This window comes from Merops nubicus, unplaced genomic scaffold, assembly GCF_000691845.1.
Source record: "Merops nubicus isolate BGI_N331 unplaced genomic scaffold, ASM69184v1 scaffold1751, whole genome shotgun sequence".
NCBI classification, from domain to species: Eukaryota; Metazoa; Chordata; class Aves; order Coraciiformes; family Meropidae; genus Merops; species Merops nubicus.
Window position 1 is genome coordinate 12,501 of NW_008587387.1, and position 21,539 is coordinate 34,039.

Here is a 21,539-nt window from a genome sequence, read left to right on the forward strand (position 1 = left end):
TTCTGCTGTAATATCTCCTTGTACCGATGCAGCTGTTAGGGGAGCCATATCATTGCATTGACCCAAGTCTAAAATAAGCCTTTTTTTCTTATTTTTTTGGTCTGAGTTATGTCAATATAATTAAAATGAGCAGCCAAAGTGATAAGGAAATGAGGCTGCCTAGGACTGCACTGTTGCTAAAGGTTATGCTCATGAATTTATACCTTTAGTGATCGTGCTGACAAGAAGACCCCAACCCTCAAAATTAAAGCTGATTTTGCTGGGTTTGAAAATTAAAAGTCTTAAAAAAAAAAAAAAAAAGGGGGTGGGCTGGGAAGGTGAAAAAACACAAGCAAATTTTTCCATGGAGAATTCTTAAGTTATGTCTCAGCATAGTGCAGAGTCTAATACTGATGTGTATTTGTATCAGCTCCTTTCTTATTTTTATTTAATGAGCCACTGGTCCTTGAGTATTTGTGGGTTTTTTTCCTGCAACTATTTTGGAGGGAATACAGTAGGGATGATTGCCTATTCGTCCTAATATACCTTTTTGTGGCTAATGCTTTTAACTGGTTGTTGCAAGCGTATTTGTATTAACTTCATTAATGAAGTCTTGTAACAATATGGTGTCAGAAAGGTACTTTCCTGGGAAACAAAAAAACCCAAATTTGTTTTCTGGGTTTGGTATAACTGTCATCACAGTACTTCTCTGTGGAAAGAAAGCAGAGGCTAAAATTGGTTTTATGAAGCTGCACGCCTTTTCCTGGTGATATTAATACATTGTAATTGGAAGTAGTTTAAGTCTTTAAGAATCCAGTGGTTCCAAAATAGTGATGGGAGGGTGAGGAGGTGCAGGCACTTGATTTGTCAGGATTCATGACTTGCAGTGACACAAATAACACTGGGTTCCTTTTCAGTCTTTTGAAATAAAACGTTCTAAGTACTGTCTATGATTGCATCAATAAGTACTCATTAAATTTAATGTAAGTATAAATTCCTTCAGTGAAGATCACAAGGTGTGTAAAGTCTAACATAAGAGGATACCGGAGTATTTTACGCAGAGGTTTCTGCAAATGGCAGTAAAGTAGGGTGAACTGTAAACATTACATTTGACTTCATTAAAGAAAGAAATGTGACTATTTCAGCATGCAGGAGAATGTGTGTATTTGAGATAAACTTTCTTTTGACTGTTCTGTTTTATATTTCCTAATGCTTATGGCTTCTTTTTACGGGCCTGAATCTTTGAGCATCAAGTTTGACACAGAAGTTAGAATCAAATAAAAGTCTGTTACTGAAGTAATTAATAAATTGTCTTTTAATGTAATTTAATTATGTACTGAATGAAAAAAGAGACCTAAAACTTGAGTGCCTCACGAAGTAATTTGGGGTGGTCAGAGAACCGGTTAGAATAATTTCAAGACAGAAAAATAGAATTGCAATTTCCAAGGAGACAACTGTGTGTGCCTTTTTTTTTGAGCACACGTAAGACATTCTCATGAAGTTTTATCTTGCAGTGCTACTGTATGTTTTTGCAATGAAATGGTTGTGGATGAGTTTTATGACAGATAAATATAGTGCTAAAGACCAAGGTCTGGGACTACAGTAAAAATGTAGCATTTTACTGTTTGTCTTCTGTATAAATTACAGTGTTTTTCCATGTTAACTTTCAGTCTTTCTTTTTAGTCCTTATTTTGGGGAAGAGTTTTACTTTGAGATTCCAAGAACATTCCAGTGGTTGTCCTTCTACATTTATGACAAAAGTGTTCTACAAAAAGACCTGCGTATAGGTAAGTTCTGGGGTGCGGTCTACATCTTGCATAACATTTGGTTATTTTCAGTATCAGCATCTGTAGTATTAAGGATACAACTATTGAAATTATGCTTTTTTCAAATCAGTGTATAGTGCACTTAAACAAACTGTTCCTTTAAAGTTTGAAAAGCAGGACTTTGTTTCCTTGCTTTATTATATTCTACTAAAATATGTGTATTTTTGGGCCACTAGGATGTTTTATAGTCTTATCATTGTAGTCTCCATACACTTTTTTTTAATTGTTTGGGGTTTTGTTCCACTTGTACTTCATTGGAGAACTTGAATAATTACTACTTCCTTGAATAATTACTACTTCCTTTAGATCTTTAAAGAATTAACTGTAGGGTAATCCCACAATAAGTGCAATTGTGGAATAATTATTAAAACTATTTATAGATATTTGTATTTTCTCTGTCAGTGCAACGTGTCACTTAATGACTTACAAGGTGGTGCAAAATGTTTAATGTAGCTTAGGTGAAAAATTACAGGAGGTGGATTCCCCACCCTGCATAATGACTCTGTTGCAGCTGCTATTTGGATATAGCTGCTATAAAGCTATAACAATCCACTGTGAAAGAAGCCTTCATATTGAGGAAGGAAATAATTTGCACTAGGATGCCAGATAATTTGGTATAATAATAGCTCTAAATATCAGGCAGAAGAATAAAAGGCATATACCTTCAGTTTTGTATTTAAACATTCTTCAACACTGTTACTGTTCTCTCAAATCTTTATTATGTTATTTCCAGCCACAAACGTGTTCTTTGTTTTACGTAATCTTGTTATTAGTGGTATCAAAGATAACACATCATAATTAATTTTATTTGGCTTTATATAAGGTATTCTTCTGCTTTACCTATGCTTCATGTTCCTTGTTTCCATAAGGTTTTTGTATAGCATCATCATCTTAAAAAAACCCCTAAAGGCAAGAATTTAAAAAAAAAAAATTACAATTGATTTAAATACTTGCTCTAATCAGATGAAAATGGTACTTAATCTCTCCCTGCCCCTGTCCCCCAGGAAAGGTAGCAATCAAAAAAGAAGATTTATGCAACTACACAGGAAAAGAGAACTGGTTTATGCTTCAACCTGTTGATTCTAATTTGGAGGTTCAGGTAACTATTAAATTGAGCATTTACATTTTTAAAATTAAATATAGATAAGTGCATGTGATGGTAGAAGTTTATATTGAGCTGTAGGAGACAGAGGTTAGCATTTGTAATTCTTGTGAGACAGTTGTCTTTCAGCTTGATTAGAGAATAATGCATATGCTGCCTTTCTACATTGGCTGTGTTTTTCCTCTTGGTGCTTAAAACTGGCAGAAGTCTTGAAGCAGCTGTGTGGGAAAAGTTGTAACAGAGTTGATGTCTATAATCTTTGCAAGAGGAGCAATGTACTTGAGACAAGGGGATGGTTTAGGGAACTACTGAATCTTTTTTTTTTAGTCAGTTTTGGCGTTATCTGAAATGATGACTGGTTATGTGATATGAAATGGTTAAAGTGTCCAAAATTGTGCTGTGCTCATTTATCTTATTTTGAAGTATTTTCTGCATTCCATATCAAGTAACTTGCACTTCAGAGTTTTAGCTTGGTCTGTGGTTCAAGTTCTCCTGACATGATTCTTCTAGTAATACATAAAAATGAGAAAATTGCAGCGATTATCTTTTTGTTTTGAGGAAGAAAACAGAACAGCATTCTTGACTCTCTTAGCCTTGTTGCTGTGATAAACAGTTTACTAGATTTTAATACTTTTTTCCGATTTGCCTAAGGTCAAAAGTGTTGAACTTGGGCGTGTTTGTATTTTTCTAGTAACTGGGAAATCCCTCTGTATAGGGAGAACCCTGTCTACTTTTACAAGAGGTGAACGTGCACAGAATTCTCAAAAAAAAGTCACGTTATTTTCTAGCATCTATGAGCTGTAAGTTTAGCATGCAGCTGTTAGGTGTATAGGAGGGCATGTGATTGCCTTACCTGAAGACAGATTTTCAAAACGTCTGAATACCACTTTCTGTTATCTGTTGAAAATCAATCCTCACTCAGTTAGGGTAGAATACAGCAGAATAGTTCAGTTAGAACGGACCTACGGATTATCTAACCCAACTTTGAGTTGTTTCATTCTGTTTCCAATTCTTCCCTCTAATCGCTGAATATTCTAGGATGTCCCTTCCAGATATAAACTGAAATGCAGTGTCTGCTTTGTGTTAAATATTGTCATGCTTGCTATGTTTTTTCTTGGTCAGAAAAATTTACTGAATGAAAGATTACTTTTTGTCATAATACTATGTAAATAAGAAAATCAATTATTATGTTAATAGAATTTAGCAATTTCGTACATATTGGAAATAAAAAGGTTTTAGTTTTTCGTGATTTTGTAGCTCACAGTTACATGTAAGCTCTATTGATACTTTTCGATGGCTGAGAGATGTGTAAATCTCCTGCATGACATTTCCCTTAAAGGGATGACATTTTCTGCTAAGGTGTGTTCCTTTCATGTTAATCCTTGAGTTAGGACACCTAGCTAGGTTTCTCTTCTGACCTGCTTCCTTTTTCTATGAAATTTGTAAAAGCAGAGCTGAGAACAGTTCCCATTTGCCAAATTTAGTTGACATCTGTTTGGTTTGAATGTGCCATACCTTACTAAACTGTATTCATAGGAGATTCCTAAGATTACTGGTGGGACATGGCTGAAAATAACACAATTTCACGTAGTGTATGTGCAGGAAAAGTACATCAAATGTTTTATATAAGTTTGGAAGAATTTCTTTCAGTAAAGAGTAGTGAGGCATTGGAACAGGTTGCCCAGGGAGGTGGTGGAGTCGCAATCCCTGGAGGTGTTCAAAAAAATTGTGTGGATGTGGCAGTTGGGGACATGGTTTAATGGTTGTGGTAGTGTTGGGTGATGGTTTGGCTTGATGATCTTGGAGATCTTTTCCCAACATTAATAATTCTATGATTCTATAAAGCTAGATAACAGTTGTAGGTGGGGGGGAGAGGATGGAATGGTTTTTGGGTGTGCTGTCTCCTTACGATGGCACCATACATGCAGTTGATGTTTTTTCCTCTAGTTCCCTCCATGTGAGTATTTTCCAGAATTTATGCTGACTGCAAGGCACTAGGATGGCTTAGAAGTATTTGTTTTGTTATATGCTTGTTATATACAGGATACATTGCAGTTTGCTTGGTTGGTTGTGGGTTTTGTTTTTTTTTTTTGCCTTAAATTTTGTTTCTAGAACACTGTACTTTCTGTCTACGAGTGACCTATTTTTCATACATGCTAAATTTGGTATAAGGTGCCTGTGTATCAGGTACACTGACAGTTTCTAGAAAGGCTTAGAATAAGTACATTAAATGCAACGTCTTGTCTTTTGTGGAATTACCAAGAATTAATCTTGCTGATTCCTACAAAAGAAAACTGAGCTGGGGATGTGGGATAATAAACAGACCAGTCATTATCTAAAACTGCCTTATTTGTAATAAATTTTGGGCTTCTCTAGGTCACAGTCCACTCGAAATGCAGAAGCTGTAGACCAGTAGTTCTCTATGCAGAATCCAAATTCCACAGATCTGTACATATAGGTAGTCTGAAGTGATGGTGATTAAAAGTTCATCAGAATAAAAGCACCGTGTGCTTGAGTTAATGTAAGTTTTTGGTGAAAGAAAGCTGATAAATATTTCTTTTCAAGTGTTTATGGCAGAAGAGTGGCCTCTCCCCAGCCACTGCAAGTGTATAGAAGTACTTTGATTTTTAGAAAGCACCTGCTCTGTGTTTGATCTTAGCTGGATTTTTGTTGTTGTTTTGCTGCTGGATAGAGGTCATTTAGGCAAGCTGGACACTCACAAATCCATGGGCTCTGATGGGATGCACCCATGAGTGCTGAGGGAGCTGGCAGCTATTATTGTTAAGCCATTCTTCATGATCTTTGAAAGATTGAAGAAGAGGAGAGGTGCCTGAGGTCTGGAAGAAAACCAGTATCACTCCAGTCTTCAATAAGGGCAATAAGGAGGACCAAAGAAACCACAGACCAGGCAGACTCACCTCTGTCCCTGGAAAGGTGATGGGACAGCTTATTCTGGAGGTCATTGCTAAATGTGTAGATAAAAATGGAGTGGTCAGCATGGATTCACCAAGGGAAAATGATGTTTGGCCTATTTCACAGTCTTCTACAATGTCATGACTGGCTGGGTAGATGGGAGGAGAGCAGCGAGTGTAGTCTACCTTGATTTCAGTAAGGCTTATGACACTGTCTCCCATAACATCCTCTAGGTTAAGCTTGGGAAGTGTGGGTTAGATGAGTGGACAGTGAGGTGAACTGAGAACTGGCTGAATGACAGAGCTCAGAAGGTTGTGATCAGTGGAGCAGAGTCTAGTTGGAGGCCTGTAGCTAGTGAAGTTCCAGTACTGGGTCCAGTTTTGTTCATCATATTCATCAGTGACCTGGATAAAGGTATAGATTGTACCCTCAGAAAGTTTGCTGGTGGAACAAAATTAGGAGGATTGGCTGACACACCAGAAGGCTGTGCTGCCATTCAGTGAGACCTGGACAGACTAGAGAGTTGGGCAGAGGGAAACCTCATGAATTTCAACATGGGCAAGCATAGAGCCCTGTACCCAGGGAATAATAATCCAGTGCACCAGTACAGGTTAGGTGTTGACCTGCTGGAAAGCAGCTCCATGGAGGACCTTGGAGTCCGGGTGGTTAACAAGTTAACTATGAGCCAGCAGTGTGCCCTTGGGGCTAAGAAGGCAAATGTTATCTTGGGGTGCCTTAAGAAGAGTCCAGCCAGTGGGTTGAGTGAGGTTCCACTCCCCTTCTACTCTGCCCTAGTAAGGCCACATCTGGAGTACAGTGTCCAGTTCTGGGCTCCCCAGTTCAAGAGACTGTATTGGGTCTGGCTGAGCTGTTTTCCCAGTGCAGCCCTCCTGGTGCAGTGCTCTTGTGCTGGGAGTTAGAAGGGTGTTGGTAACACCCATGTTGTGACCACCACTGAGCAGTGCTCGTACAGCACCAAGGCTTCCCCCCAGTGGAATGGGGGGGGGCAGGAGCTTGAGGGGACATAACCAGGGCAGCTGACCTGAACTGACCAAAGGGATGTTCCACACCATGTGATTTTGGCTCAGCTATAAAGGTAGTACAAAGGAGGAGGAGGGGGTGAGGAGGTGGGCTACTCCTTGGTCGTCCGCAGCAACTGCTATGTGTTTTGGGGCCCAGCTTCCCAGGAAGGGGCCAGACATCCCCTGCTGATGGGAAGCAGAGAATAAGTCTTTGGGTTTTTTCCTCTTCGCTTCTGCATGCAGCATTGCTTGGCTTTGCTTTTCCATTGAACTGCCTTTGTTTTTACCCACAAGGGGTTTTATCTCCATTTTATTTTCCTTTCCCCTTTTGCTCTGCAGAGGAAGAAGAGGAAAGGGGGATGGTGATAGAGTGGCTTGGTGGGCATCTGGTGCTCAGCCAGGGTTAACCCACCACAGAGACACAAGTAACTCCTAGAGAGAGTCCAACAGAAGTCTGTGGATATACTGAGGGACTGGGGCATCTCTCTTAAGAGGAATGGCTAAGAAGAGAATATCAAGTTCTTCATGGGTTCTTACCAATGATTATCAAAATGTAAAAGGTGTCAAGAGGATGTGGCCAGACTCTCTTCAGTGGTGCCAGCAACAGGACAAGGGGCAATGGGCATAAACTGGAACACAGGAAGTTCAATCTGAACATAAGGAAAAGCTTCGTTACTTCAAGGGGGGCAGAGCATTGAAACAGGTGCCCAGAGAGACTGTGTAGACTCTTTCTCTGGAGATACTGAAAAGTTGCCTGGACACAGTCCTGGGCAGCCTGCTATAGGTGACCCTGCTTTCCAGTGAGGGTTGGACTAAATGATCCACAGAGATCTCTTCCAGCCTTTGCCATTCTGTGATTCTGTTTGGAGCAAGGTTATAGTACCAACTTTTCGTCATCTCGATTAAGTTGCATATCGTGGTTTGAAGTTTTTGGAGCCTTTTACTGAGAAGGTAGAGTAGGCTGGCCCTTGGTGAGTTCTGAAGTTAACCCATGCTGTGCCATCATTTATGGATTCTTTTTCTTAAAAAAGCCTACCATATTGGAAAAAGAACAGGAGGAAGCCAGGTTCAGCAATGACTGCTACCTTTTCCTCTCCTTTTGGTTGTGGTTACTGTTGCATGACTACATCAGCAGACTTAATGAGATAGTTGAAAGCTGCACTGTGATGCATAATACATTTGTAAATCATCTTCAGTCTGGTGGGATGGACAGGATTTCACAGCTGGATGTTAGCTGGTTATGGCTACTGTGTGCTACTCTGTTTTTTTAAATAGACATAACTGCCTTCAGAGTCCAAGGACATTTTAGAACCTTCTGGAATACTCATAAATTCACTGTCTGTTCAAGAGTTCATCCCATGCTTAGGACAAAAAACCTGGAAGGGACTTTGGCTTTTGGTACTTCCTTATGCTGGAAGACATGTTTTTTGTGTTACATCTGGAGGCTTCACCCATTCATGTTCTGTCTGCAGCTGAGGATAATTCTGTTTATCATTGTTACTCAAAGTTCAAATGTGGTGGTTATATTCAACTTGGATGATACGTGCTTTAAAATACATATTTGAGGGAACTGGGGTTGTTTAGCCTGAAGAAAAGGAATCTGAGGGGAGACCTTATCACCATCTACAACTACCTGAAAGGAGGCTGTAGAGAGGTGGGGCTCAGTCTCTTCTCCCAAGTAACAGATAGTAGGAGGAAATAGCCTCAAGTTGCACCAGGGGAGGTTTAGGTTGGATGTTAGGAAAAACTTAATTGAAAGGGTTATTAGTTATTAAGCATTGGAACAGGTTGCTCAGGGGGGTGGTGGAGTCACCATCAACCCTGGAGGTATTTAAAAGATGTGTAGACCAGGTGCTTAGGGACATGGTTTAGTGGTGGGCTTGGTAATGTTAGGTTAATGGTTGGACTTAATGATCTTAAAGGTCTTTCCCAACCAAAATGATTCTATGATTTACTTGAAGTAGATATATTGCAATTACCTTAAATAGCTTCTAACTGTAAACTGTTATCTTTCTAATCACCACTTTTAAAATACAGGCTTTTAAAACTATTTGTTTCTCTCTTGTTTGTTTTTTTTTTTGTTTTTTTTCAGGGAAAGGTTCACCTTGAATTAAAACTGAATGAACTGATAACAGATAATGGATCTGTGTGCCAGCAACTAGTAGTACAGTAAGAAAAAACATTAATCCTTGAATGCCTAGCTTTTTGTTAGAACATTGTGTGATTTGCCTCTCTTAATACTGAATGTCTGCACATCCTGGTACCAGTAACATTTTTCTTTTTATATGACTTCCCTTAGAGCTTACCTTGCTGAGGGAGTGGGCGTATGCTTAGGAAACTTGTGCAGAAGTTTTTCACAACTGCTATCTTTATTGCTCTCAAAGCATTAACTGTAGGCTTTTAACTGTACTACTGTGGCTATCTAGTATCATTAGTTCAGTGTCTTATGATTCCAGTTGAATTGGTTCTGGAGAAAAAGGTAGAAATTCCCACTGCAACTGACTGCTAGAACTTGAAGACCAGTTACTGACAGAGTTCAGCTGCTGCTAGTGGTTTTGGAACAGCATGAAACTCTTCCAGTAGCAGTATTTTGGCTTGGTATGCAAAAATTCACTTTTAGTTTTGCTTCAGAATTACTTTCTCATGGTTAACCATGATAAGGAATGTTTATAAAAATACAGCATACAGGAGTTGCTGTTCTGGAGCAGTGTAACATTGCCACATTTCAGTAAAATTTTGTAACAGCGGCTTAAGGAGTTTTCACTAACAGAGTTAATTTTGACTCCAAAGTGTAAATACATTACTAGATGTCCAAAAGCCTCAAAGAAACAGTGAATTTTTGGTATATGTTATTTCAGAAAAGACTGATTTCACCAATGTTAAAGAAAAAGCAGAGAATGAAACATATTGGAAGATACTAACCGGTCTGTACTCTTGTGTTACTGTATTTGAAAATAGTCCTATGTGATGGCTTTGGGAGTATGAATATACAGGTTGCAGATGTTAGCCACAGAAGACCAAAATTCCACATATACTGATCATAGATTGGAAGGGACCCTAGAGATCATGTAATCCAACCTCCCTGCCATGGGCAGGGACGTGTCTCAAGTAGACTAGGTTGCTTAAGGCTTCATCCAACCTGGCCTTAAACACCTCCAGGGAGGGGCCATCCACAGCTTCTCTGGACAAGCTGTTCCAGAGTCTTGCCACCCTTGTACTAAAGAACTTGTTCCTAAGATCTAGTCTAAACCTACTCTCCTTCAGGTTAAAATAATTTCCCCTTGTCCTGTCGCTGGACACTCTTGTGAAAAGTCCCTCTCCAGCCTTCCTGTAGGTTCCCTTCAGGTATTGGAAGGCAGTTAAAAGGTCTTCTCCAGGCTGAACAATCACAGTGCCCTCAGCCTGTCCTCATAATAGAGATGCTTCAGCCCCTGAATGAACTTTGTTGCCTTCCTCTGGACTTATTCCAACAGGTCTATGTCCCTGTTATAGTGGGGACACTGGAACTAGACTCAGTATTTGAGATGGGCTCTCACAAGAGCAGAATGAAAGGGGAGAATAACCTCTCTTGATCTGCTGGCCATAACCCTCTTGATGCATCCCAGGATACAGTTGGCCTTCTGGGCTGAATGAGAACAATGCCAGCACATGTTGAGCTTCTTGCCAGTCAACACCCCCAAGTCTTCTTCTGGCCTGCTCTCACCCAACTCTGTTCCCAGTTTGTAATTGTGCCTGGGATTGGCCCAACCCAGGTGCAGGACCTTGCACTTTGATTTGTTGAACCTCATGCAGGTTGCATTGGCCCATTTCTCAAGCCTGTCAAGGTCTCTCTGGATGGCCTCCCTTCCTCAAGTGATTTCATTGCATCACAGAGCTTGGTGTCATTGGCACACTTGCTGAGGGTGTGCTCAGTGCCAGCGTCCGTGTCACTGACAAAGATGTTAAACTGCACGGGGCCCAGAACAGACTCCTGAGGAACTCTGAACTGTGCTTGTCACTGGTCTCTACCTAGACTTTGAGCCATTGATCACAACTCTTTGAGTGCGTCCTTCTAGCCAGTTCCTTATCTACTGAGTGGTCCATCCATCAAGTCCATGTCTCTCCATCTTAGAGACAAGGATGTCATGCGGGACAGTGTCAAATGCCTTGCACAAGTCTAAGTAGATGATGTCCGTTGCTCTTCCCAAATCTATCAGAGCTGATCATTCTGTTTCTTTTTATGTGTTATTAAGCAATACATTTAAGGCCAGAAATTGATAAGAAGCCAATGCAAATACAGCTATACAAAAATATTTTGACACTATCATAAATGTTTGATATGGGTATATTAGAAGATCTCTCTAGAAGAAAATCCTATTCTTTGTTTTGGAGAAGTCTCACAGCCTTCCATGTTACTTGCCTCTGGGAGACTGTTCACTTTCATTGAACAGATCAGTGGAAGCCAGTGACTTGCAGAGATTCTGTGAGGTTGACAGCATTCTCTTGTGACTCTTCTTAATATTTCCAGCATGAACAAGGTTGAGGAGAACAAGACAGGCCTACTGTAGTTTTTTTTGTTTCAGTGCTTCAGAAAGAAATAAAGGCTTTTCTGCTCTTGTCCTAAGTGGTTGTGGGATAGGCCATGTGAAGAAAAGGGTACAGACAAGGGGTTAAACAGACTAAGGGAAAACAAAGATTAAAAAATCAAAAGGTAGTAAGATTCTTTAATTCTTCTTTCCAACATTCTTCCTTGACACATTTATTCAGAGAGTGAGATTTCTTTGAGTTTTGATGGGTTTTTTGTTTGTTTAGGTTGTGGTTTTGTTTGTTTGTTTGTTTGTTTTGGGGTTTTTTTGTTAGGTTTTATTTAGTTATTATGGTGGGGTTTTTTCTGATCTTAATAAGTATTCTCTGATAATTTAGTATGAGAGAATGGGTTGTATTGTAAAACTGACGGAAGGAGGTGGTGTATGGTCTTTTTGTTGTCTCAGTGGCTTCGTGTTCAGATCAGCTTCAGGGAGCACGGGAAGACCACTACACTGTTAGATATGCTAATATAATGTTCATTAGGAAGCTTAGATTGCACTCATCCTCTCTATGTCAAGTATCTAAACGAGGGTGAGTAGTTTAGTTGCAGCAAGACCTAGAAAAATAATCTCTTGGCTTTCTGTTACTTGTTATGAAAAGGGAAGCTAGTTCTGTCATAGAACAAAGCCAATGAAACTGGTAATGTTTAAGTGGCTACTGCAGGCCAATGATTCAGGTGAGATATGGAAACTTGCTGTACACCAATGTATATTTATAATTTAAAGATAATTCTGACTGTGTTTCTAGTTGTATAGCAGATGGTAGCTTGGTTTATTGGGAGTCCTGCTGCTCTTATTTTTGTAGCCTGCTTGCAGCACAAGGCAGAATTAGAATGGCTTTTCACCCATGAACTATTCACTACCAAAAGCTCAGTGGAGCTTCATGACTTGCTGTTTTATTCCCAACTTTACTTTCTGATGGATGTAATTATTTAATTTTATATATAAATACATATTTTTATATATATACATGCACTTTTGTCTAAGTTAAATAATTTTTAAAATATTTTTAAAACATGTTTGGATTTTTCATATGATAAAGAAGAATTGCTTTAGAAAGTTACTGTTGTAGGTTGCAGTTTTAAGTAGGAAGTGGGTTACTCACTCTGCCCTCACTTAGGATCTCTTTATGATGGAGATAAATGGTCAAAAGGAAGTCAGGGTTCTCTGGTGGTTGCTGTACTCACCCACTCATTGACATGTGAGAGAGGGCTGTGCATTAAACACTGCAGTATTACATCAGGACTTTTGTCTTCGTCTGAGATTATGAAATGCACTGAAGTTCCTTAAAATGCTACTGAACATTTTTAGTTTATCACGTGTGCTGGTAGCTTTGAAATAATTGGCTATTTAAGTAATACATTGTACATAAATGTTTTTTTTTTTTTTAATGTACCTGTGACAGTGTGATAAATAAGACATCTTTAACTGCATATAGTATTGCAGAAATTAATGTAAGGGCATTTTTGAGACACTTTAATATCAAAAGTATGAGGGACTTACAGAAAATACAAAAGATTCTTTAATAGAAAATTCAAACTTTAAAAAAAACTGCTTATTTTGTATATTTCTAAGGATAATTAGTAAGTGATCCACTTATTGCTGTTTTGTTTGTCACCAGGCCCTGAGAAGTCATTGTACTAGCAACGCCTTTAACAAAGCTGAAAGAGAGGAAGTAGCAGAACTGTGACTGAATTAAAAAAAAAATAAAATTTGGTGTATATGTATATATCTGTCCCTGCCACTTCTTGTTGTGTCCAAAACTGAAAAAAGAACTGGCCAAAGAAAAAAAGTTGTGGAAAAAAGTAGTTCTTAAAGCAGGGGCTATAATACTTGTGTTTAGGAGCCATGTTTTGCTTCATGTCCAAATTAATAACCTGTTAATGTAATGAGTTGGGGAAGCTTTTCACCAGTTACTTTTTTTTGTAGCATGAGAGAATTCTAGATGCTTATGCTGGCTTCTGTGCATAGGTTAGTTTCTAATGGATTTACATCTTGTATTCCCCGAGAGTCCAGAAATTGTACAAAGATGAAAAATAGTAGCCATAACTTTCACAACACAAGATTAATGATCTTAATTACACAGACAGTAGCAAGTAATTCAAGGGCTGTGGTTCTGAGCATTATCTGCAGGCCCCCATCACTGTTTTTTGTGGCTGAACCAAAGTGATAGGATTAGACATGACTAGAAGGTGAATCCATATTATTTTGGTTCTGTGGACATGGTTATGGAAGTATTTTTGCTGATCTTCTAGATTGGTTTTATGGTGAAGATTGATTTTAAAACTGATGGTAGTTCCAGTAGGAAACAATTTTTAAAAGTTAAGGATTTGGACAACAAAGAGGTAATGATGATATTAACCTCTTACATCCAATGTGTGAGGGAGGAAGGCTTCATTTCTCATGCTAGTATGTGTAGTAAGCTCAACTTTTCCAAACAAGAGGTTTTAGGGAAAATAATGTGATTTTGTAAAGATAAATGTTACTGCATATGATGAAGGGATGGTCAGTTGTCGTATAACAAAATGAGGAATGTGATTCCTCATGTTCCTTTTTGTCCTCTGTCTTCCCTGCCTGCCCCCTTCTGGTTTTGTTTTTCATTTAGATCCTTATTAGGGTTCTATTTCAGCAAAGCTGTGGATAACAGGGAAAAAAAAAACAAACCTATCACTTCTTAAAAATCAGAAGTTTCCTTCTTTTATTCAAGTTGACAAAAGTGGTCATGTACAAGATAGACCCAAAAGTGACTGATCAGGGCTTACTTGATGCCATGGAGGGAATAAAACAAACAAAATTTTTTTAAATTTATTTTCAATTTTCTTAAGTTGGGATATTCTGAAGCCAGCTAGGGCTTTCAGGTTGTATAACCATTCTAAAAACATGATCTTGAAATACAGCTTTTTCCTTGGAGAAAGTAAAATAGAGGCTTGTAGTTGCTTATCTTATATAAATGAAGCCCTTACACTTTTTTGAAATACAAGCATAAAGTTAGTCTTCCTTTAGTGATGAGCTACCTTAGAGACCACTTGCAGTATGCTAGGCCCTGACTTTACACCTTTGGGTTTTTTTTATTAGTTGGAAGCTTCCTGTTAAACTTCATGCAAATACACAGACCACTTCTGATTTTATTTTTTTTTCCTCCGATACTAGTTGTTTCTTTTTCTAATGTGTGAATGAGGAGAGGGGAAAAAGATAATGCAATAGGTTAACTGCTGACTCAATGTGGGCTCTTTTTCAAAACCACAGTGGCATGTATAGTAGCACGTTTAGAAAATAAATGCTTGCAGCTCTCCTGTCTGGGAGTCTGTAAAAACTAAGTTTGCATGACCTTTGTTTGCATATTTGCTTCTGAAGCAGATAATTCTTGAACACTTTCTTGCCAAATTAGGCTATTGGCTGGTAGTACTTGCCTTCTCTGTGTTTATTATGTCTTACAAGCATGTTTTAACATGTTTTTACATGTCTTATGAGGAGCAGCTGAGGGAACTGGGATTCTTTAGTTTGTCGAAGAGGAGACTGAGGGGAGACCTTATTGCTTTCCACAACTACCTGAAAGGGGGTTGTAGTGAGGTGGGGGTTGGTCTCTAAACCCAAGTAACTAGCGATAGGGTGAGAGGAAATGGGCTCATTTGTTGTTGTGCCAAGGGATGTTTAGATTGGATTAGGAACAATGTCTTTCATGAAAGAGTGATGAGACATTGGAACAGGCCGCCCAAGGAGATGGTAGAGTCGCCATCCCTGGAGGTGTTCAAAAAATGTGTAGGTGTTGTACTTCAGGACATGGTGTAGTGGTCAGGGTCAGTGTTCGGTTGACAATTGGGCTTGATGATCTTAGAGGCCTTTTCCAACCTTAATGATTCTATGATTCTAACATGACTTCAACTCTGAAAGAAACAATTTTATGTATTTACAGTGTGAATACTTGAAAACCCAGAAATTGCTGATAGTGGTAATAGACATTTTTGCACAGGATCATTATGCCAAGTATGCAGGTTATTCATGCAGTAATCAAAGAAGGAGTGACAAACTCTGTGCGTAGGGGAGGAAACTGCTTTCCGTAGGGTGTCTCTCTGCTAGAGAAATCCAGGAGCTTGGTGAACAGAGGCTATAGGAGGAGAAATTGTATTGTTCTGTTTAAAATAGTTGAGTTCTATGTAGATGTGTTTGATTTGATCCATCTGCCATGAATTTCCTGAGATTCACGTTGAGGTGAACTTATGGGTACACTCAGCACTCATACCTGAAACCAAAAATCTCTTGGGAGCTGCAGAGACAGTATGTTTAGTGCTACAAAATGCCTGATAGTCTGACAGAATCAAGTCCTGGCAACCTCAGATCAGATACCCCAAATGACTGAGAAGTCTAGACAGTTTAATTTTGTTGCCATTCTTCTATATCATGTGTGTGTTGGAGGAGGAATCAATTAGTGCTTATGAAACAAATGGATGTTTCAAGAACCCATTTAAATTGTGGGTTTGAAATCACTGTAGGGTTCATTGTGATTCAAAAATTATTTGAAATGCTGAAAGCCATGTGCTTGAAAACTGGAAGAAAAATAACAAATGATTGTGCAGTGGTTTCAGCACTAAATGTTCCCTGAACTGACTGAGACAAAGGGACTTTCAGGGAGGGAAATACAATCTAATTTATAAGTGTGCATACTTCAAACAGGGTGGAGTTTTGAGGCAGCAGAGGAGCGTTAGTGTCTGTTGTTTCCTCACTTCTCAGTGTTTCTTTGCAACTCTTGTTATTTTTTTAACTGTTTTTCTACAGTATAGGAAGCATTTACTTAGCAACAGTGTATAGCTACTGTTGCTGCTGTGTAACTTGAGCTATACGACTTAGTAGTAATAGTCCACATTACAGTATTAGAACGTTTACTTGATTATTTATATGATCTTAGAGCAGAAAAGTCTATTTTCTCCTTAAGTTGTGTAGGTTTTGGATTTTATTCAAACTGGCTTATTATGGTAACCAAAACTTACTTGCATTACTTTAAGATACCTGCAATATGTTATTTAAATAGATATTATTTTCAAAAGAGAGAAGAGGAATATAACATTTGGATCTCGTGTCTTCTTTATGAAATTGTGTAATCTGCTCAATGTTTCTTAATACTGCAGTGTGCATGGCTACATTAGAGCATCGTTTTACTAGAAAGTCTGATTTCTGCTCTGAATTTACAAACCATTTTGCTTTACTTCTGTTCCTGCAGCTAGTTATAGTTAATACGTACACGTGAGCAGCATCTGAAGGTTAGTCAGCTTGCTGTCTCAGCTCTGTTTCTAGGGGTGTTGCTGCTGTGGTGATTCAAAAAGATTGCGAGCTGACAGGAAAGGTCTAGAAATTGTGACTCTGTCCCCATGAGCATTACTTTCTAACCATCCCATCCCTTTTGTATCAGAAGTGTTGAACAGTGTGCCTGTGTACCTGTAAAACACCTGCTAACAACTTACTGTATGAACTAGGGAAGAAAACAGTATTTTTAAAAGGGCTATTTAACCATGGTCAATGCACTATTATGAAAATAGTTTCAAAATAAACTTCAAATGCTGCTTCAAAGGTAAACTGATTTTCTCTTCGTGGCTGAATAGTATGGATGGATTCTAGACATGCTGGGACTATTTAATAATAGTTTTTGATGCTTAATTTTGAATAACTTTTCAGGATATGACTTTGCATTTCTCAGGTTACTCAGCTCAGAATGTAGTTAGCCGAAACAAAAGATTTGAATCCAACTTAATGTCTTCCAAATGTAGTTGATGCCATGTGGATGAGGCCAGATAACTTTTTATGGGCCTTGAGAAATCAAATTTTAAAGTTAAGTCTGCAGTTTCCCCTAGCATAGCAGTTCATTTGACTTAAGATTTTGCCATGTATGTGTGATACCGAAATGTCATTTACTGAAGCAATTCCAAGAATTTTTTTCTCACAGAGCCCCCTAAGTCTGACTGTACACTTGACTATTACCTTGTGTTATCATCCAGAGATCAGTAGCTATGATCTACTTCATGTGCCTAAATTATGTTGGATCGATGTGTGTGTCAGAGTGTAATACAGCAGGACTTAACAATCCTTTCTTTTTTATTTTTTTTTTCATTTATTTTTTCAAGCCAGAGGCATTGCTTCACTGATCTGTTGATTGCCTTTTCCTTGTAGCATAAAGGAGTGCCATGGGTTGCCTCTTATAAATGGACAGAATTGTGACCCTTACGCAACAATCTCTCTTGTGGGGCCTTCCAGGTAAAATTTTAGTATAAGATTAATGAATCTAAAATGTTATGATCTTAAACTGGAAAAGAAAGTCATAGGTTTTAAGCAAAATCTTTAAAATATAGAAAAATCTTAAAATGCTTTCTGTGTACATCACATGTTCCATTGCTACTGTACTCTCCCCCTTCCCTACCATACTCTAAAGACTATGGAAGTATCTGGTCTGTCTGAATGACCTGTGCTGGTCAAGAACCACTTGTGACTCAGTTCTTTCTGCTCAAGTTTTGTACTGTACTCTTAATATCTGCACTGTACTTCCTACTAATTTTTGTCAAACTCCTGTATGGGATGATATAGTCAATTGCTCAGTCTCCTTCCTCTGCCCCTTCTTCTTCTTAATGTGTGAGTTTTTTCACAGCAGATGTTTAGCATTTGGGAGGAAGAAAGAGACTAGAGGTTCTGGTGAGACCTTTCTAATGCCAGCACCTTCAGGATGCTGTGTTCAAAGTCCCTACAGTTTGAATGTTTTTGGTTGGTTGTTGTTGTTTTGTTTTTTTTTTTTTTTAATTTTTTGGACCGGTAATCCCGAATAAATGTTTATGTTTTTAATTTAAGAAAAATCCCATGTCCTGTACATCCACTATCTCCAAGTCCTTGCCCGGTAACATTTAAAGTAAGCTGGGTTTCAGTTGGTTTCTTTGCACCATCAAGCCTTTATCTACTTTATTCAATACTGAAGAATTGCCACTATGAACATAGTACCAAAATATCTTTTAGCAAACTTGGGTGTTTTAAAGGCTTTGGAGGGATTGTCCTCAAGTAAGGTCTGAATGAATGGAGCATTTTTTTTTCTTCCATGAGCACATATTTTTTAGGGTTGAGTTTTGGTCTTTTGTGTTGTAGTTCTCGTTTTGGTTTTTTGGTGGGCTTTTTTATGTTTGTTTTGGTTGGTTTTGTTTTGGTTTGTTTTTTGTTGGGTTGATTTTTTTTTTCTTAAAGAGAACTAGGGAGATTTGACCATTATACCTAGGAAGCATGCTGCTGATTGCGAAAATAAGTAAATTGACATGTATTTCCTGTCTGATACAGTGATACAGATTGAACTGGGTGCATGTTGGTCCCACAAAATACTTACCCTGTTGGTACTGGAATATATTTGCAAATTTGACAGAAGATCCTGGTTAAGATTTTCCATTCTCAGGCATGTGTGACTCATGTACTGTGGCAGGAATACTCATATGGCCAGTGCCTGAAAACATTTAGTTGATGTATAGGACAACTTCTCTTCTTTGTCTGTTTTCCCCCCACATTTTTTGTTTATTTTCAAAAGCATTTTTATACTATTGTAGTCCTTTAACTACGACTGTATTGTTCTATAAAACATGTAAAATTAAAAAAAAAATTAAAATTACCTATATAAAACACGAAGGAGTGAAGATCAGTTGTTTTGTTTGACCCTATGCTGTATAGCATCTAGCATTGGCAGTGATTCTTTCCAAAGAAAACATTTAGTCGCTTGGTGTAAGCCTCTGTCTGTAAAGAAGTAGTGGGTATTTCCCCAACAAAAGAGGGTGGGAAAAACAGAAATTGGCAGTTGAAAAAGGTAAGGAAAGGTTTGCTCTTAAACTGCAAGCAGTGGTAAAGAAACTGTTTGCAGACTTAAGTTTGAAATGCTTTAGAAATTGTTGGTAAAATTTTCTTGATATGTGTAAGTTATACTCATTAGTGAACTGAAATAGAAGCTTTGAGCTGGGCAGATGCATGATTAACCTGATACAGCACTTGAAATTTTATTTTTTAAAACTATATTGTGAAAAAGAACTCATTTTAATATTTTCTTCATTGGTCAGACTGATCTCTAAAATGGTAAAAAGTTTTAACAGAAATGCATGGGTCCTTCTTGACAGTAGAATGTCTTTATAATTATGTGTTTAAGTTGTTTATGGTAAAAAATTTTACCACATTGGAACAGGAATGACCAAAAGAAGACCAAAGTAAAGAAGAAAACAAGCAATCCGCAGTTTAACGAAACATTTTATTTTGAGGTAACTTTTTGTGTGATATTCTGTCTGTTTAGCTATTTTATGCAACCCTTCAAATGTTTTTGAGCAAGCTGCATAGCAGTACCTAGTGCAGAAAGCTCTCTTAAAGCAAATTGAAAAGTTTTTAACTAGCCTCTCAAATGTAAGTGAATGACAGATTAAAGGCTGCCAGACAACAGCATTCCCTTCAATTGCTATGTGAAAAATTACTTCCTCATAAGCACATATGTGAAGGTAATTAATTTTCTTCAGTCACTTTATAACTCTGTTGACATCAGTTCTGAGAACTTTAACCTACCCGGTGGAATTCAATTTAAATGTTTTTCAAGTAAAATAAGTAACAATTATACCCAGTAAAGGCTAATTGTATTATTTTATTTTTAAAAAATGTTAACTTTTTTGTTATTTAGGGTTTTATTTCAATCCTACAGGAGTTACACTACAATAAGCAAATGACAAGTTTGAATTTTCATCTGATTAGTCTGTATAGTAAAAACAACTTGTAAGCATACATGTTTAGGTAAGAGGTGAAGTAGTACAACTATTGCATAGGACTCAAAATGTATCATAATTTCCTGTGTTTATATAGATCCTGGTCATGCTGTGGGACTTCTGTAAGAAATTGTTCCTTATTTATACATAAATAGGTATCAAAGTATAGCATCCATTTCAGCTGACTTGCTTAACAGAGTGTAATTTCCTAAGAAGTAAGTTATTAGGATGAAAATGTGGTCCAAACCACTCCGATAACTTTATGACTTAAGGTTTATTGGAGTTACACTGACAATGCAATCAATCAAGAAATGAGGAAAATTTAAATAAGTAGTTACAACTGTGTTATAACGAGGGCAAGAAGAGTGGAATTCTTATTTGTTGTTTCTTTAAACATCTTAGTACAAACTTCAGTGCTTTCTTGGGGCTTGTGCTGGATCCAAAGAAATTCTTGTTGTTTCACATCCTACTCCCTTCTTGTTTTTTTCTAATAGATCTGTGCTATAATGCCCTTGGATACCAGCTAGCCCTCATGAGCCTCTACTCTGAACTCTTCTTGGCCCATTTTTCACCTTTCTGTCAAAAGGCAGTTTATTTGGCAAACTGAACTTTGTTTTTAAAAGGAACAGTAACTATTTACCAGCGTGGGGTAGGTTTGGTTTTTTTTTGACATCTGTAATACAACAGTAAAAACAGGAGGAATTTGCTTTCAGGTAACCAGGTCCAGCAGTTACACCAAGAAGTCGCAGTTTCAGGTGGAAGAAGAAGATATTGAGAAACTAGAAGTCAGGTAAGTTGTGTAGCTTACAAAGTGATTTGTTTTATCATTAATAAGTCATAGTACTTGATCATCAAGACAATAAAGAAATGTCTTATTTTAGTGTAACTCCAGAGAATTACTGATCAGACTTGCAGAAAAGAGCCTTCTAATACGTAAAATTACTCAATTTTTTTAGTGTTTATTAGTGAATATGAGGGTTTTTAATTTTTAGGTAATTAATGAGGGAGTGTATCTAGGAGCTTAAACTTGTTTCCTCTCCTTGTGAGTAAAGAAGTGTGAGGACCTCCTATCAACATATATTAGTTTGGGGAGAATATTGGCAATAGAAATTGTGCTGAAGGATAGCAGCATACCTGATGCCAGTCTATGGTTTCAAATGTGTTTTGCCATTTTTATGAAAACAGGGAAAAGCCTCTTTTATCTGGTTCTTAAAAATTTTGCGTTGCTTCTTAGAGGAACTCACGTTGCTTCTTTCACTTGCAAATTCCAAGTGCAAAGTATGTTTCCTTTTTCTGCTCCTTTGCCCCTGGAGCATGTCTGTCTGTATTTATGTTACACAGAACTGGTGAGAGCCCCTGGGCGTGGCTTCTTTTCTTTATTGTGC

General features: G+C 38.0%; 1 protein-coding gene across 1 annotated transcript in view; it reads left to right on the forward strand.

The window, feature by feature from the left end:
* RASA2 (RAS p21 protein activator 2) overlaps positions 1-21,539 on the forward strand; it is a 49,971-nt gene that overhangs the window by 10,946 nt on the left and 17,486 nt on the right. The window contains exons 3-8 of the mRNA XM_008948881.1: positions 1,663-1,766; positions 2,810-2,904; positions 8,935-9,011; positions 17,567-17,650; positions 19,593-19,665; positions 20,868-20,944. Coding sequence (XP_008947129.1) covers positions 1,663-1,766; positions 2,810-2,904; positions 8,935-9,011; positions 17,567-17,650; positions 19,593-19,665; positions 20,868-20,944 — 510 coding nt within the window. The remainder of the gene's footprint in view (positions 1-1,662; positions 1,767-2,809; positions 2,905-8,934; positions 9,012-17,566; positions 17,651-19,592; positions 19,666-20,867; positions 20,945-21,539) is intronic.